This window comes from Ostrinia nubilalis, chromosome 16, assembly GCF_963855985.1.
Source record: "Ostrinia nubilalis chromosome 16, ilOstNubi1.1, whole genome shotgun sequence".
Classification (NCBI taxonomy): Eukaryota; Metazoa; Arthropoda; class Insecta; order Lepidoptera; family Crambidae; genus Ostrinia; species Ostrinia nubilalis.
Genome location: NC_087103.1, coordinates 5,211,393 through 5,226,568, shown reverse-complemented (window position 1 = coordinate 5,226,568; position 15,176 = coordinate 5,211,393). Strand labels below are relative to the sequence as shown.

At 36.4% G+C, this 15,176-nt stretch overlaps 2 protein-coding genes across 2 annotated transcripts in view; one reads left to right on the top strand and one right to left on the bottom strand.

Moving 5' to 3' along the window:
* LOC135079472 (adipokinetic hormone/corazonin-related peptide receptor variant I-like) overlaps positions 1 to 15,176 on the bottom strand; it is a 149,428-nt gene that overhangs the window by 63,770 nt on the left and 70,482 nt on the right. Inside the window, exon 3 of the mRNA XM_063974129.1 lies at positions 711 to 816. Within this exon, the coding sequence (XP_063830199.1) occupies positions 711 to 816 (106 nt within the window). The remainder of the gene's footprint in view (positions 1 to 710; positions 817 to 15,176) is intronic.
* Positions 2,250 to 4,002, top strand: LOC135079473 (leiomodin-2-like). Its single transcript, XM_063974130.1, has 2 exons — positions 2,250 to 2,617; positions 3,041 to 4,002. Exons 1-2 carry the CDS (start codon positions 2,452 to 2,454, stop codon positions 4,000 to 4,002), a joined length of 1,128 nt encoding a protein of 375 aa, XP_063830200.1. The 5' UTR covers positions 2,250 to 2,451.

The window sequence follows — 15,176 nt, the reverse complement described above, 5'->3', positions numbered from 1 at the left end:
AGTTTATTTTTAAATTCAAAATCTGCAGTGCCCTCGAAGGAGGAGAGATTGTATTCATAAAATAGCTGTAGCAGGAAATTTACTTCTGAAAGTTGTTCCACAACACTTTGTAAGACTCTATAAAGTGGTTTTTGTTGATTTGTTTTTATTTTTGTTCCAGATAGTCCATGTGTTCATCGTTGTATTTTCTTTATATTTAGCAGTCTGCAGGATATTGAAGATATAAAATCCTAGTAACAGTAATAAACTAAACAATACATTTCCTAAGAAAAATGAAATTATTTTGAACTAATCGACGACTTTGTATTACGTTTACTAACCGATGGATAAATCTTGCACCTTTGTTTTACATTGAATTTTCGGATAGATCCAGTTCATTCTATAACCTATTAATGGTACCGTTTAATAGAGCTCTTGAAGCACTTTTAGGATCAGTAACCAGTTTTACGATACCTTGTATAGTTTTTGACATTGTGTACCAAACGTATGGAAGCTGAAAACATTGAATTTTCGGATAGATCCAGTTCATTCTGTAACCTATTAATAGAGCTCTTGAAGCACTTTAAGGGTCAATAATCAGATTTTCGATGTCTTGTCTTGTTTAGAAATAATCGAGTGAGAACACTTATCGTTACCACCTTGTAAATTCACGTCTCACTAAAAAAATGAACTCTCTGCTTCAGTAATGTCATTATTTGAAATTTTCTTACCTGAGGCAAGCTGCAAAACAACGCAACTACCCAAGCAAGGTACAGCATCATCTTGCTTCTCTTCCTCGCTATCGCCAGCCGAAGTGGATAGAGGATTGCAAAAAATCTGAAACAATAATAAGAAAAGCACTTTAATAGGATTTCGGTGAACCGACGATCTGGTGAAGGTCGCGGGAAGAGTCTGGATGCGGGCAGTGCAGGACCGGTCGTTATGGAAATCCTTGGGGGAGGCCTTTGTCCAGCAGTGGACGTCATTTGGCTGAAACGAGAAAATTTAACAAGACTTGTAAGTAACATCACTAAGCCTCGTAACCTGGGTCTTAAACTTGACTGTTAATAAAACTCAAGTGAGGGCCAAGTTTGTCCTAGATAAAAGTTAAAACTGTCTATACACCCGCGTAGCAAAATTAATCAGTAGACACTAAATAATTTAATTTACACGTGTTTTCATGCGATGGCCAAGTCAATATAAATGTAAAACGTTAAAGATTTCCTGGCCTGGACTTGGTATTACATGGATCTCACAACTTTTTACCGTAGAACAACTGAGTTGCGAGACTTGGTTTTTTTGACAAGTATTGTTTTTGATGGGATTTATTATTCCGCTCCCAAAAGCACTATATGGATTCCTATCAACCGTATACATTTAATAAGAAATCTTAGAAGTATATGTTTTTTCCATTCATAGCAACAAACGGTTCACAAACAACACAAATAACAAAAATATTTTGAAGAACCAGTAAAGTACCATTCTTCGACGCGTTAGTAGGTAAGAAGTAGTCGCGGCAAAATAAACTTAAGTAACTAAACACAATCACTGGAGGGATGTATATGTATACTTTAATAAGTGACAATAACAAGTAAATAAATAAATAACTATTATATTCAGACAACCTTTATGAAACACTAGTACCGAAATAATTGTTATGTAGCTAATCTACATTTATTTCCCAGAAGAGAGCGAAATGATTATTGTTTCTTATCCGTCGAGTTGAGGAATACTTGAGTGATTTATGCTCAATATTCTACGAAGGTACGAAATATCATTGTAGGTACCTTTTTACTGCTAGAAAATATATAGAACATGAAACCAATACCAAATTTTGTTTCTACTAAACAAAAGCTTTCTTATGCCATAGCGCACTGAAATAACTACGAAATATCAGCAAGTTTAATTTTTATAGAGATTTCATGGACTGATCGCAGGTAGTAGTTATGTAATTTACTTCTTGGAAATGTCATATCTCGATTTTTATCAAATACAGACGACAGCTCACATTGTATCTGACTATACATTTTTCTTGTAAATTGACCCCTATTACAAGTAATTAAGATACTTCAGTGTTTTTCTGTCTGTACCAGTTCATAATCAGCCAAGACCAATCGCTTTAGGATGGTTTAGGCTTTAAACCTCAACCCAATCGATAGCAAATTACCGCAAGTCAGAAGCATTTCCACCTCATACCTGGAAGACATGAGGGAAACCACAGATAGCAATTTGCGGTTAGTTATACATCGAGCTTCATTCCTCGAAATTAGAAGAATAATTGTAGTTTCGTGCAACTACTCGCTAATCATACACAATAGTTTAAAGTAATAAAAAAATAACACAGGTAAAATAAAATCCTAAACTGGTATCCCCAAGCAGTCGTCATAACGGTCGCTCGTTCAAACTTCATTCGTGTTTTAGTGCTTCGCTAGTCTACACGTAAATTCAAATTCTACCCGTCTTGCAAAGAAAATGCCGAAAAGGAGTAGTGACGAAGACTGTGATGAATACATTAGGCGCAAGATGAGAAAAATCGAAAAGAAATTGCGCAAACGCAAAAAGCGTTCTCGTCGTATATCTTCGGATAGCAGCGACTCGAGGATGGAATGTGCCTCGCCCGTGCTATCAATAAGCGAAGGTAGGTCTAACCTTTTGTAATTATTGTTTCATCGGTTACTTCAGTTTTAATTTTAAGCCAGTAACGTAATATTATAGTAGTAATTTTATTGAAAATTTGCAAATACCTTACTTAATTTTTTTTTTCTCTCTTTTCGTTTTTCGCTATCAATAAATGCTTAAAACATTCAAATGTACAAATACTAGTGTGTATTAAGGTTACTTTGTGACTTTATTTACGCCATGTAAATAATTTTGTACGAATGTATTTTATGATTGCAAGTAACCGATGTGTATTTTTACGAAATAAACAAATACTTAGCGATATCGCTTTGTAAATAATTTTGTTCTCGTAATTAAGTTATCCTATTAGAGCTATATGCTTTGGATATTATTTTCTAAACGTGCAAAATAATAAAATATGACATATTTTATGCACTTTTAGATGGCCCAGGACCGCAGTTATCGGAGGCCGTGGTTTCGACCGAACATCTCGGTTTACCCACACTTGGCGTGGACTTAGAACCCGCCCCAGCGCTTTCCCCGCCGGCTGATCCAAGTACCGAGGAATGTACGCTAGATAATGATATTCTCGAGATGTTAGGCGCATCTCCGTTAGAATCAAAAAAGACTGGAGATAACATCCAGAAGGACATTGCGTTACGATGGGAGCATATTGCTACTTCAGGCCTCTCAAAAGACGCCCGGAAGGAACTTTTAGATAAACATTTAGTTCCTGGAAATTCTTCAAAGATTGGCACCCCGATTTTGAATCCTGAAATCAAAGCCGCGTTATCAGACACCATGATTGGCAAAGACAAGGTTTCCCAAAGCAAGCAATCGCAGGTAGCGTCCGTCATTGCTTGCATCGGAGAGGCTCTCACCAAGATTTTTCAGTCTGATCATAAGGATACCTCAGTGATAAGACCTCTTCTTGAAGGCGCTCAACTTCTCTGCGATTTACAACACTACGAGTCGATGAAAAGGAGAAGCTTTATATGTGCATCTATTAAAAAAGAGATCAAAAGCCAGATTTATGAGACAGGAATCGACAAATACTTGTTCGGTGAAAACTTGGCTGATACTCTTAAGGCAGCTAAAGCCATTAATAGATCCGGAACTGAAATTAAGGCAACAAAGCCTAAAGCTGGATCATCACGCAGTCAGTCTCGTTCTTTAAACCCGAGACCTCAGCTGGCGAGTGGCAGGCAACCAGCCAAGAGGAGACAGGAGCCTGCTGCATACGCGCAGACCCCTGCCCCATTACCATTCCCGGCTACATCGCAGTGGCGCCAGTATCCAGCGCAGCCGCCACCGCTGCCGCCGCCTCCTCCACCGCCCCCACCGCCTCCGCCACCACCGCAGTCGCAGCAGCGGCCCAAACAACGCCCGTATCAACGTCGTTAGATCCGGTACGCTCCTCTGGGAGACTTGCTTTATTCTATGATCATTGGTGTCAAATAACCAACGACCCAACGATATTATCGTGGGTCAAGGGTTACAGCATTCCTTTTTATAAGCCAGTTATACAGAAACGAGTTCCTCTACCTCCTAAATTGTCAAAAAATGAAATCAATAATCATTTTGAAGCCATAAAAGAGCTTTTGGATTCGGGAGCTATTTCTGAATGCAAACCGAGTAGTGATCAATTTTTATCCAGCTACTTTCTGATAAAAAAGAAAAATGATAAATATCGTTTCATTTTGAATTTAAAATCATTAAATAAATTTATTAGGACTGACCATTTTAAATTAGAAGATCTTAGAACAACTCTGAAATTAGTATCCAAAGACTGTTATATGGCTTCTCTCGACCTAAATAATGCATATTTCTTAATTTCGGTAGACAAACGGTACAGACAGTATTTAAGGTTCCAATGGGACGACAAACTCTTCGAATTCAATGTTCTTCCTTTTGGTTTAAGCACAGCCCCTTACGTTTTTACCAAACTGCTTAAACCTGTCATGTCTGTGCTGAGATCATTAGGTTATCTTTCAACCATTTATTTGGATGACGTATGTTGTATAGCACCGTCGTATCGAGAATGTATGATGAATATGGCACAAACAAGGGCCTTGTTTGAATATTTAGGCTTTCTAATTAATGAGGAAAAGAGTTGTTTTATTCCTTCCAATAGATGCACGTACTTAGGATTCATAATTGACTCCAGAAACTTTCAAGTCTGTTTACCTGATGTTAAAAGACATCACATCTTAACAGAATTAACAAAATTGAGTCGTCTTCAACGTTGCTCAATTCGATACTTTGCTCGTGTTGTTGGTCTTCTTACTGCCGCTTGCCCAGGTGTACAATATGGTTGGCTTTACACAAAGCAGATGGAAAGATGTAAATATCTTGCTCTCCTGCAGTCTGATGATGATTACGATGCTTATATGAATATACCTACATATTTACAAGATGATTTTAAATGGTGGATTGGTTCAATTAAAAATGCAATTAATCCAATTAGAGAAGATATTTACACCTTAGAGATTTTCTCTGATGCAAGTAAAACTGGGTGGGGGGTAGTATGCAATGGAAAGACCGCGAACGGACAATGGAGTGCGGAAGAATCAGACAAACACATTAACTTCCTTGAATTACTAGCTGCGTATTTTGGTCTGAAGATATTTGCGGCGAATTTAAACAACACTCAGATATTGTTACGCATTGATAACACGACTGCTATATCGTATATCAATCGTATGAGAGGAGTAAGATTCCCACACCTAAATAAATTAACAAGAGATATATGGAACTTTTGTGAAACAAGAAACATTTTTATATATGCTTCGTATATACGGTCAAAAGATAACGATATAGCAGACGCGGAATCACGTCGGTTACATCCTGACACGGAATGGGAATTGAGTGACTCTGCTTATAATCTCATTGTTTATAAATTTGGAAAGCCTGAGGTTGATCTTTTTGCAACAAGACTAAACACTAAGTGCCCTAGATACATTTCATGGCATCGAGACCCAGGAGCATATGCTATTAATGCTTTCACGGTTAGCTGGAATAATCTTAATTTTTACGCTTTCCCTCCAGTATCGGTTATAACAAAAGTTATAAGAAAGATTATGTCTGACAGGGCCGAAGGAATAGTAGTAGTTCCCTATTGGCCTACGCAGGCCTGGTTTCCACTATTTAATCGACTTCTAGTGACAAAACCCATCATACTTGAGCCAGTTGAAAAGACACTTACTTTTGTCTCCAGCAGTGTGATGGCGCAGCCTCAGCTCAGACTTATGGCCGGCGTATTATCCGGGAGGCGTTCTCCAGAAGAAGTGTACCATCAAGTTCTTTAGATATTATTTGTGCGTCCCTGTCCGATAGTTCTATATCACAATACACTGTCGCATTTAAACGTTGGATACTTTTTTGTAATTCAAATAATTTAAATTGTTACGAAGCGTCAATTCCAAATATCATTTACTTTTTCACAAGTGTTTTCAATTCAGGCGAACAATATGGAACTCTGAACAGTTACCGTTCTGCTCTATCACTAATAATAGGTTCACGAGTGAGTACCGATGATCGGATCAACAGACTCTTCAAGGGTTTTTATAAACTTAGACCATCTTTACCCAAATACAATATCACCTGGGATACTTCTATTGTTCTTGATTATTTAACAAATCTGTATCCCAACCAAAACCTACCTTTAGAACAGTTAGCAAAGAAAACACTCACACTCATAGCTCTTATTACAGCACATAGGGTGCAAACATTTTCACTCATTAAAGTTCAAAATATTGTGCGCTGTACAGGCATGATTTCCATTAAAATACCCGATACTATAAAAACTTCGAGACCAGGCGCTTATCAGCCATGCCTTACCATTCCATTTTATGATGCGAAACCCGAAATCTGTCCAGCCAAGACACTATTAGATTACATAGAGATTACTAAATTATTGAGAGGAAATATTGATCGTCTATTTATTAGCTACCGGAAACCATACAAACCAGTATGTAGCCAAACCTTAAGTAAATGGATTAAAAATACTTTAAATGAAAGCGGAATTGACACTTCAATGTTTTCGGCCCACTCCACGCGGCACGCCAGCACGTCCGCGGCCAGCAGGCTAGGCGTCAGCATTGACACAATTAGGAGCACTGCTGGCTGGAGCGGGACGTCTAAAGTCTTTGGAAAATTTTATAACAGACAATTAGATAATCGTCAGGAGCATGATTTTGCCATATCTGTCTTAGAAGATATTAATGATTAAGTCAAAGGTTGTGATTATTTTTAAATAACCTATCATAATAATTATGAATTACGATAGAAAATATTATCTTGTTCGAATTATGTATTATTATTTATTTTGTATTTTTGTGAAGACACAATAAATAATTTCATTGATTATTATATGATTATTTCATTCAAAAATAATATTTCTCAGACTCTCAAGGTCTACAATTATTCTTCTAATTTCGAGGAATGAAGCTCGATGTATAATTAATGATTAAACGAACTTACCTTAGTGACGTTCTATCATAATTATACGAGGGCTTCATCCGAAGAAATTAGAACCCTCCCACCACATACTTACCCAAGAATACGAAATATTATTTTGTCCATGGTGTTATAGTAACTACGACAACATCTGTAGATGTTGTCTCGTGTATCCTACCACTTTCAACTAAATGAAGTTTGAACGAGCGACCGTTATGACGACTGCTTGGGGATACCAGTTTAGGATTTTATTTTACCTGTGTTATTTTTTTATTACTTTAAACTATTGTGTATGATTAGCGAGTAGTTGCACGAAACTACAATTATTCTTCTAATTTCTTCGGATGAAGCCCTCGTATAATTATGATAGAACGTCACTAAGGTAAGTTCGTTTAATCATTAATTATATCACTGACAGTTGACATGGATTTAGATAAGTGTCAGTCAAATTATAATGTACTACGAGTACATCTATCTACCGTACAGAGCGCCGAGCAATCGCAGGAAAGACACTACATGAAAATGCTTTGGAAGCTGAGCTTTTACCTGTGTTATACTATGCCGGTATGCACAATATTAATTTCTGCATATTTATCTTGATCACGTTCACAGTGTCAGCACATTTATCACGTATAGTGTTGATGCTGTGACGTCATTAACCTATATCGTATAAATACTCACGTAGTTCACGTTAATAAACAGACTAACAACAACTTTGTCTCATTCATACGGTCCCCTAACATGGCACAGTACCATTGGTAAGAACGTTACATTACATACGTTAGCGCGTGTTATGCCCTCAATGTGCGAAGGGGTTTGCCGCGAAAATCAAAATCAAAAATATTATCTTTATTTGTTTAGAGTTAGAGTACCTATAAACAAATAAAGATAATATATTTGATAATGATTTTGATTAATATTATTAGTACTTACAATCGGCTACGTAAGCTATCTTCGGGCGCAACAGCGTCGCCTAGACGGTTAGTAGTCGAAGTGCTCGTCATGACCACAATCGGTTGGATGAATCATAATCACATTACATAGAAATGCTCTTGTCTATACTCACCTTTAGTAGTCCACAGGTGGACAAGGCCTTAGGATTTCTACACCTACCGTCAACCGACCTTCACTAGATCGTCGTTCAACCGAGTGGGAGGCCTACCTACCGACACGTATTCCGGCCCGTGGTCGCCACTCGAGAACTTTTCTGCCCCAACTTAGAAAAACATTAACTACGTATTTTTATTAAATACTTGTATCTTTAATGTTAGGAAAGCCCTTGGTTACAAAAGGGTAGAATATCAGACGGAAGGGTCGAGTCCCTTTTACATAATTTGTTCTAACAAACATCCATATTATTTTAAGTTTGGTTTAAGTCCGTATTATGTAAGTATTTTGTTACAAATAACGTGCTACTTAACTTAAAAATCTTACAAATGCATTATTTGTTTGTATCACTTTGTTTTTTTGTTATCGTGTCATAAAGATGGATGAGACATTATGGAAAATTATTTGAAAACTGCCTCAACAGCAACTGTCAGCCTAGCTGGCCTAGTTAATTATAAAATTATCTAAAGTGACATCAGCTTTGAAAAAATGTACATTTATTTTACAAAATAAGCCCCTGGTAATGTTTATTTAGTTGTTCAATACAAGTATTCACTTGATTTTGAAGTTAATCCTTTTGACGTAATACTGTTAGTCCAGGCTTTTAGTTCCAAACCCTACCTATCCAACTAAGCGGCTAGGTCTATAACTAGATAATCTCCGCTTCAGTCTGTTCAGGTAATAATAATATCTAATGCTTCAACTACACCAACGCGTGCAGATCGCCATCGCCGGCGCGATCATAGCCCAATGACAGGTCGCGCGGACTGTCATGGGTCGCGCGACCTGTCATTGGCCTATGATCGCGCCGGTGATGGCGATCTGCACGCGTTGATGTGGTTGGAGCTTTAGGGATCGTCTAAGGAGAGTAAAATAATTATAATGTAATTTGTTTCTTGTTTGGCTCCAGACAGACAGATTTTAAGTAAAACAGTAACTTATTTTCTTTTAATGAAACCTTTAAATTAAATCGTTTATAAACCCCCGACACAATAAAGTAACCAAAAATGTTAAAATGTAAGGGCTGTTTCAAAATCATTCATTTCATTGCCTATTTGTTAATATCTTTACGAGTATTATGTTAGATAGATTGGATCTCATTTCCTTGCTAATACTCCAATTTATTATCTGGTTTCCTGTTATCATCATACAAAGCTTTGAGATATAGGTATCGTACCTTAATAATGATTTATTATATTATTAACTAGCGGCCGCCCGCGACTTCGTACGCGTGGATCCCGTTTTACCCCCTTCATCTAACTTAAGCGGTTTAGATTTTTCATACAAATGTTTTTTCCCGCTAACTCCCGTTCCCGTGGGAATTTTGCAATATCCTGTTGTAACTAAGCTTTAAGTTTTTTAAGGTACCTGCATGCCAAATTTCAAGCGTCTAACTTAAGTGTAAAAGTGCTTTTTTAAAGCCTACTTACAGAAATAAATGAGTTTTACTGAGTTTTTACTGAGTTTTAAGCGGTTTAGATTTTTCATACAAAAGGATTTTTGTACCAAGTTTCGTTAAAATCCGTCAAGTAGTTTTTGTTTCTATAAGGAACATACAGACAGACAGACAGACAAAAAATTTACTGATTGCATTTTTGGCATCAGTATCGATCACTAATCACCCCCTGATAGTTATTTTGAAAATATATTTCATGTACAGAATTGACCTCTCTACAGTTTTAATATAAGTATAGATTATGCATTATCAAATGTACTTATTAAGTGTAGGTACCTATACTATACTATAATCTTCCTAGCAATAACACTGACTAAATTGTGACTGTCCAATTTTATATTTAATACTTATAAAACTCATTTATTTATGCAAGTAGGCTTTTAAAAAGAACTTTTACACATCCCAGTATTAACCCTACCTCTGCTTCAGGACAATAAATGGGCCAGTGCTGAGAAGAAGCAGTGCCAGAAACTCAGTCACTATTCTATAATTATAATATACAATTTCCTTCATTTTTCCGTTTTGTGTGGTGTACAATAAAAGAATAATATTTATCTACATCAAAAAATAAACAAAGTTATTCCCTGATTTATAGTCCCAGAATCCCTTTGGGGTCCCATTGACCATAAGGGTTATAATGCGTAAATCCTGTAGCTATATTTATATAATGAAACTGCCTCGCATTTTTACATACGACATTTTTTACCTCTTTCGTAAAAAAAGGTCCGTTTAGTGATGTGACGTTGATAACATCGATACGGTCACAGGCAGTAATTTATTGATACTAAATATAAAATCTAGTCTAAATTTCGTGCATTTATAACTTGTTCTTTACTATTACTATTGTCCTAAAGGACTAAATATAATGTATTAAAATACTATTTTATTTATTACAATTTAAAGAGATTAATAATTTTTGTAGGTATGTTGTTTATTTTAAAGATCCATCGAATCCTAATATAGGCGTAACAAATCATATGAGTAGCACATACAACTAGGTATTTTTAAACAAAAATGTATTCTAAATGAGCCATTGATACACTTTTACGTTGTATTACGTTCGCTCGTATATCGATACTAGGTACCGGTCACAAACTATCGATAGTGCACTCTGCTGTATCCAAAGATTATTCTCTTTACATACCTTGCTGAGTATGCAATGGCCGAAGGTTAGTGATGGGGCATGTACGTGCTGAAAACGTTAAATTTGTGTGCCCCTGGGGACTTAAAAAAGAGCCTTACGAATAAAAGTGAAAATCGGGCAAGTACGGGATGAGGCATCATGTAATGTTCCGTACCTGTTTAATTGTAGTTATCACATGATTTGATGATGTATGGATCAATGTCCTTATTCGCTGTGACGTAGATAGTAGACAATACTGTAAAAAAGTGTATCGTTCACAAACCTTTTTAGCTTTATTTTTCATATTTAAACATTTTTTAATACAATTACAATTAGCATTCTTATTTTTTACCTTTTGTCTCTACCACATTGTGGTTTCAGTGAAAAGTCACAGAAACCACAATGTTTAAAAGGTTTCTGTGACTTTTCACAGAAAGGACCTCTCGCATTTGGATGAAAAATTTATAGACGCTAGTGATCCATTTCATTTATAGTTGTACGGAACCCTAAAAGTAAAATGCATGTTCCACTGTATCTGGAGATGAGTTTATCAGGACCGGACACCGAGCAAACACGTAGTTTTATTTTTATTTTGCTCTAAAATTGCTAAAAATATTCCTGGCCAGTTGGAAATTTTACACTTACATTACTCACTTTCATTTATTTTCCCGCAGTTCTTATGTTTCTTTGAAATTAGTTTCTGCGACTGAGAGCTGTAAAATTCGTTCTTTTTTCAAATAGGGTGTTCGTGACAGTTATTTTAAAAATAGAGCTCGAAAATTCGCAATATCAGTGACGAGTATGGGAACGTCGTGATCGCTTGATTAGTTTTTTGCATCTTTTCTGAAGATGTTGAACTCACCTCCGTGTTCAAAAGATAGTTGTTATTCACGATTTAAAAGACTCAAAGGGGTTTTTAGTACTACGTTCTAATGCTAGATAGCCTTGAGATTCGCTAGTTGCTAAGAGCTTCGCTATCGAACTACTTAGTTTAACTCAAACTTAGTAGGTACTTGGAGCTGTCAAAGTCGTTTACATTAACCGTCTGTTTCCGTAAGATCGTGCTCGTGCATCGTGCATATTGATAGAAATAGACATTGAAAATAATACATAGAGACCTGTACGAGAAAATTTAATATGCTAACACAAAAGTAGCTATGTATTTTCTTCGTTCTTCAATGTGGTAAATAAAAATAATAATACAAAATAAATTTTACACATGGTTACTTACTTAATATATCGGGCTTAACACGTCTATTTAACTCTAAGCTCCAAGGGCAAAACCCTATTATTATCATCGCTGTTAAGCTGAAATAAAGCCTTCCTAACTGATAAAGATCAGCTTGTCTTACATCGCAAGGTCTCTGTAATTAAGAAACTCTGGGGCCGTCACACCTTACTTATCTAAGTTACGATCTGGGAGGCACGGACGGAAAACTCAAATCTTTTAAGATATTCTGTTGGAATTTATTAGGTAAGGAGTAGCTTTTGCCCGTGGCTTCACCTACATAAAAATTCTGGTAACAGAAAATTCTTCGACACTCACACACAAATAATGTAGCTTTCTATAGGTAAAATAATTTTCAAAATCGGTTCAGTAGATCCAAAGATTACCCCCTACAACCTCACAAACTCTATCTCTTTATAATAATCCTACTAATATTATATCCTACTTCCTACTAATCCTACTTAATATTATAAATGCGAAAGTTTGGATGTCTGGATGTCTGGATGTTTGTTACTCTTTCACGCAAAAACTACTGAACGGATTTTGATGAAACTTTACAGTATTATTGTTTACTAGCGGCCGCCCGCGACTTCGTACGCGTGGATCCCGTTTTACCCCCTTCATCTATCTTACGCGGTTTAGATTTTTTCATACAAATGTTTTTTCCCGCTAACTCCCGTTCCCGTGGGAATTTTGCAATATTCTGTTGTAACTAAGCTTTAAGTTTACTAAGGTACCTGCATGACAAATTTTAAGCGTCTAACTTACGCGGTTTAGATTTTTTCATACAAATGTTTTTTCCCGCTAACTCCCGTTCCCGTGAGAATTTTGCAATATCCTGTCATAACTAAGCTTTAACTTTACTAAGGTACCTGCTTGCCAAATTTCAAGCGTCTAACTTAAGCGGTTTAGATTTTTCATACAAAAGGATTTTCCCGCTAATGCCCGTTCCCGTGGGAATTCCTAAGTATCCTATAACCTGCCCAGGAGTATGAAGAATAATTGTACCAAGTTTCGTTAAAATCCGTCAAGTAGTTTTTGTTTCTATAAGGAACATACAGACAGACAGACAAACAGACAGACAGACAAAAATTTTACTGATTGCATTTTTGGCATCAGTATCGATCACTAATCACCCCCTGATAGTTATTTTGAAAATATATTTCATGTACAGAATTGACCTCTCTACAGATTTATTATAAGTATAGATAACCCAGAATAACATTAGGCTATAATTTATGACGATCTGTGACAAACGAAATTTGCGGGTGAAGCCGCGGGCGAAGCTAGTCTATACTAGCTTTTTACCTACGTACAATACAGCTTTTCGCTTCGCCTGTGTAGGTATACTACAATGTCTTGTTTCTTCGTACACACTTTGGAACCCGTTTAATCTCCTCAAGGAGTGAATTTTGGAAAATCCTTTTTTAGCGGACATCTACGTCAAAATAAAAAAAAAATAAGTAGGTAGTTATGCATCCGTCAGCTCCCTCTGCTCTAGACTAAACAAGATAAGTCATCACTTTCCGCTCTACAGTGTAAGCATTCGTAGAATTGTTATTCACATAAGAGATGTGTCAGCAGAACTAAATTGTAAACACCGTACTGGACGACTGCGATCGGCCACAATATTAAATCATTATTAAATCGCCTCCAACTCGGCGAGGACGTGATCACTTAGTTTAATTAAATATAATCCTTTTTAAAAAGCTTCCACCCCGCTCCCGAAATCTGACTGGCGCAGCCGTTCGGATTTATTGCTGCAAGTTTTCCTAAAGTTTACGCGATTGGTGTCAAAATCCGCCGTTTAAATTCGTGATACTACGGGAAACTAATAAATCCGCCGAACCAAATAAATTTGTCATCGAAGTACGGGTGGAACGAGTATGCAGAGAACGGTCGGTTGGTGAGTAGAACTTTTCGCCAATCCTTCCACTCCTTATCCTCTGTGTAATTTTCATGCTTTTTAAATCGTAGGGAAATATTGCTACTCCGGGATAGAACTTCTCCCAGGGTATCGCATTTTGTGTTTTCGTCATAAAACTTTATCGTTAACACTTTTCGTTTAGATTTAAGTGAATTAAATATTGAAACAAAGTAAAGAAATAAATTGAAATAAAGTAAATAAATTGAAATAAAGTAAATAAAGTGAAATAAAGTAAATAAATTGAATATTGAATTAAATTAAATAAGTTTATTGTATAAAGTAAAAATTATTAAAGTTGTTAAGTTAATTGTCTCTCGAAATTGAACAATTAAATTAAGAACCACTCTTATTTTTACTGTGTATTTTATTGTGTATTTTATTGTGTGTTTTATTGTGATTACCGTGTATTTTAATTGTGAATATTGTGTAAAGTACTGTTACAAATTCTGACTGGCGCATATCAATTAATAAATTTAAATTCAGTAAAAATGGCTTCACCACAAATCGAATCCGTACAAATCACGCCAATACCCAACGAGATGCTCAGATTAATTCCATTTTTTAATGGTGACAAAAAACATCTAAATTTGTTCCTTAAAAAATGTGAGTATGTTATATCGAGATATAGAGGTGGGGTTGAGCAAGATTTATACGTGTACCACGCTATCACTAGCCGCCTTACAGAAAATGCAGCAGCACTGTTATCAGAACAAGAAAATTTAACAAACTGGTCGGAACTTAAGGAAATTCTGACACAACATTTTGGAGACCCGCGTAGTGAGGCATGTATTAATATTGAATTAGAATCATTAAAAATCAGATCGAATGAATCATACACAGACTTTTGCAACCGCGTGCAATCAACCAGGTCAATGCTTATATCCAAAGTAAACACCATAGCAGACGAGTCAATCCGTCACGCCAAAATCACCATATACAACAACACCGCGTTAAACGTGTTTCTCTATAATTTACCAGAAAACCTTGTGCGCATTGTGAGACTAAAGGCACCGTCCACTTTGGAAGCCGCCCTCTCGATTGTGCTCGAGGAAGTAAACTTTATGGACCAATATAACATGCGAAGCAAAATGCATTCGCAACCCAAACCTAACAATTCGTTTACGCCAACTCAACAGAAATTTTCAGGCAATCAGCCTCATTTTGTCAGCTCTAATGCTTTCAAACCGATAATTCCTCCACAATTTAAATTTGGCCTTCCGCCTAATCAAGGCTACAAACCCTTCCAGCAATATGGAAATAAACCTTTACAACAATTCGG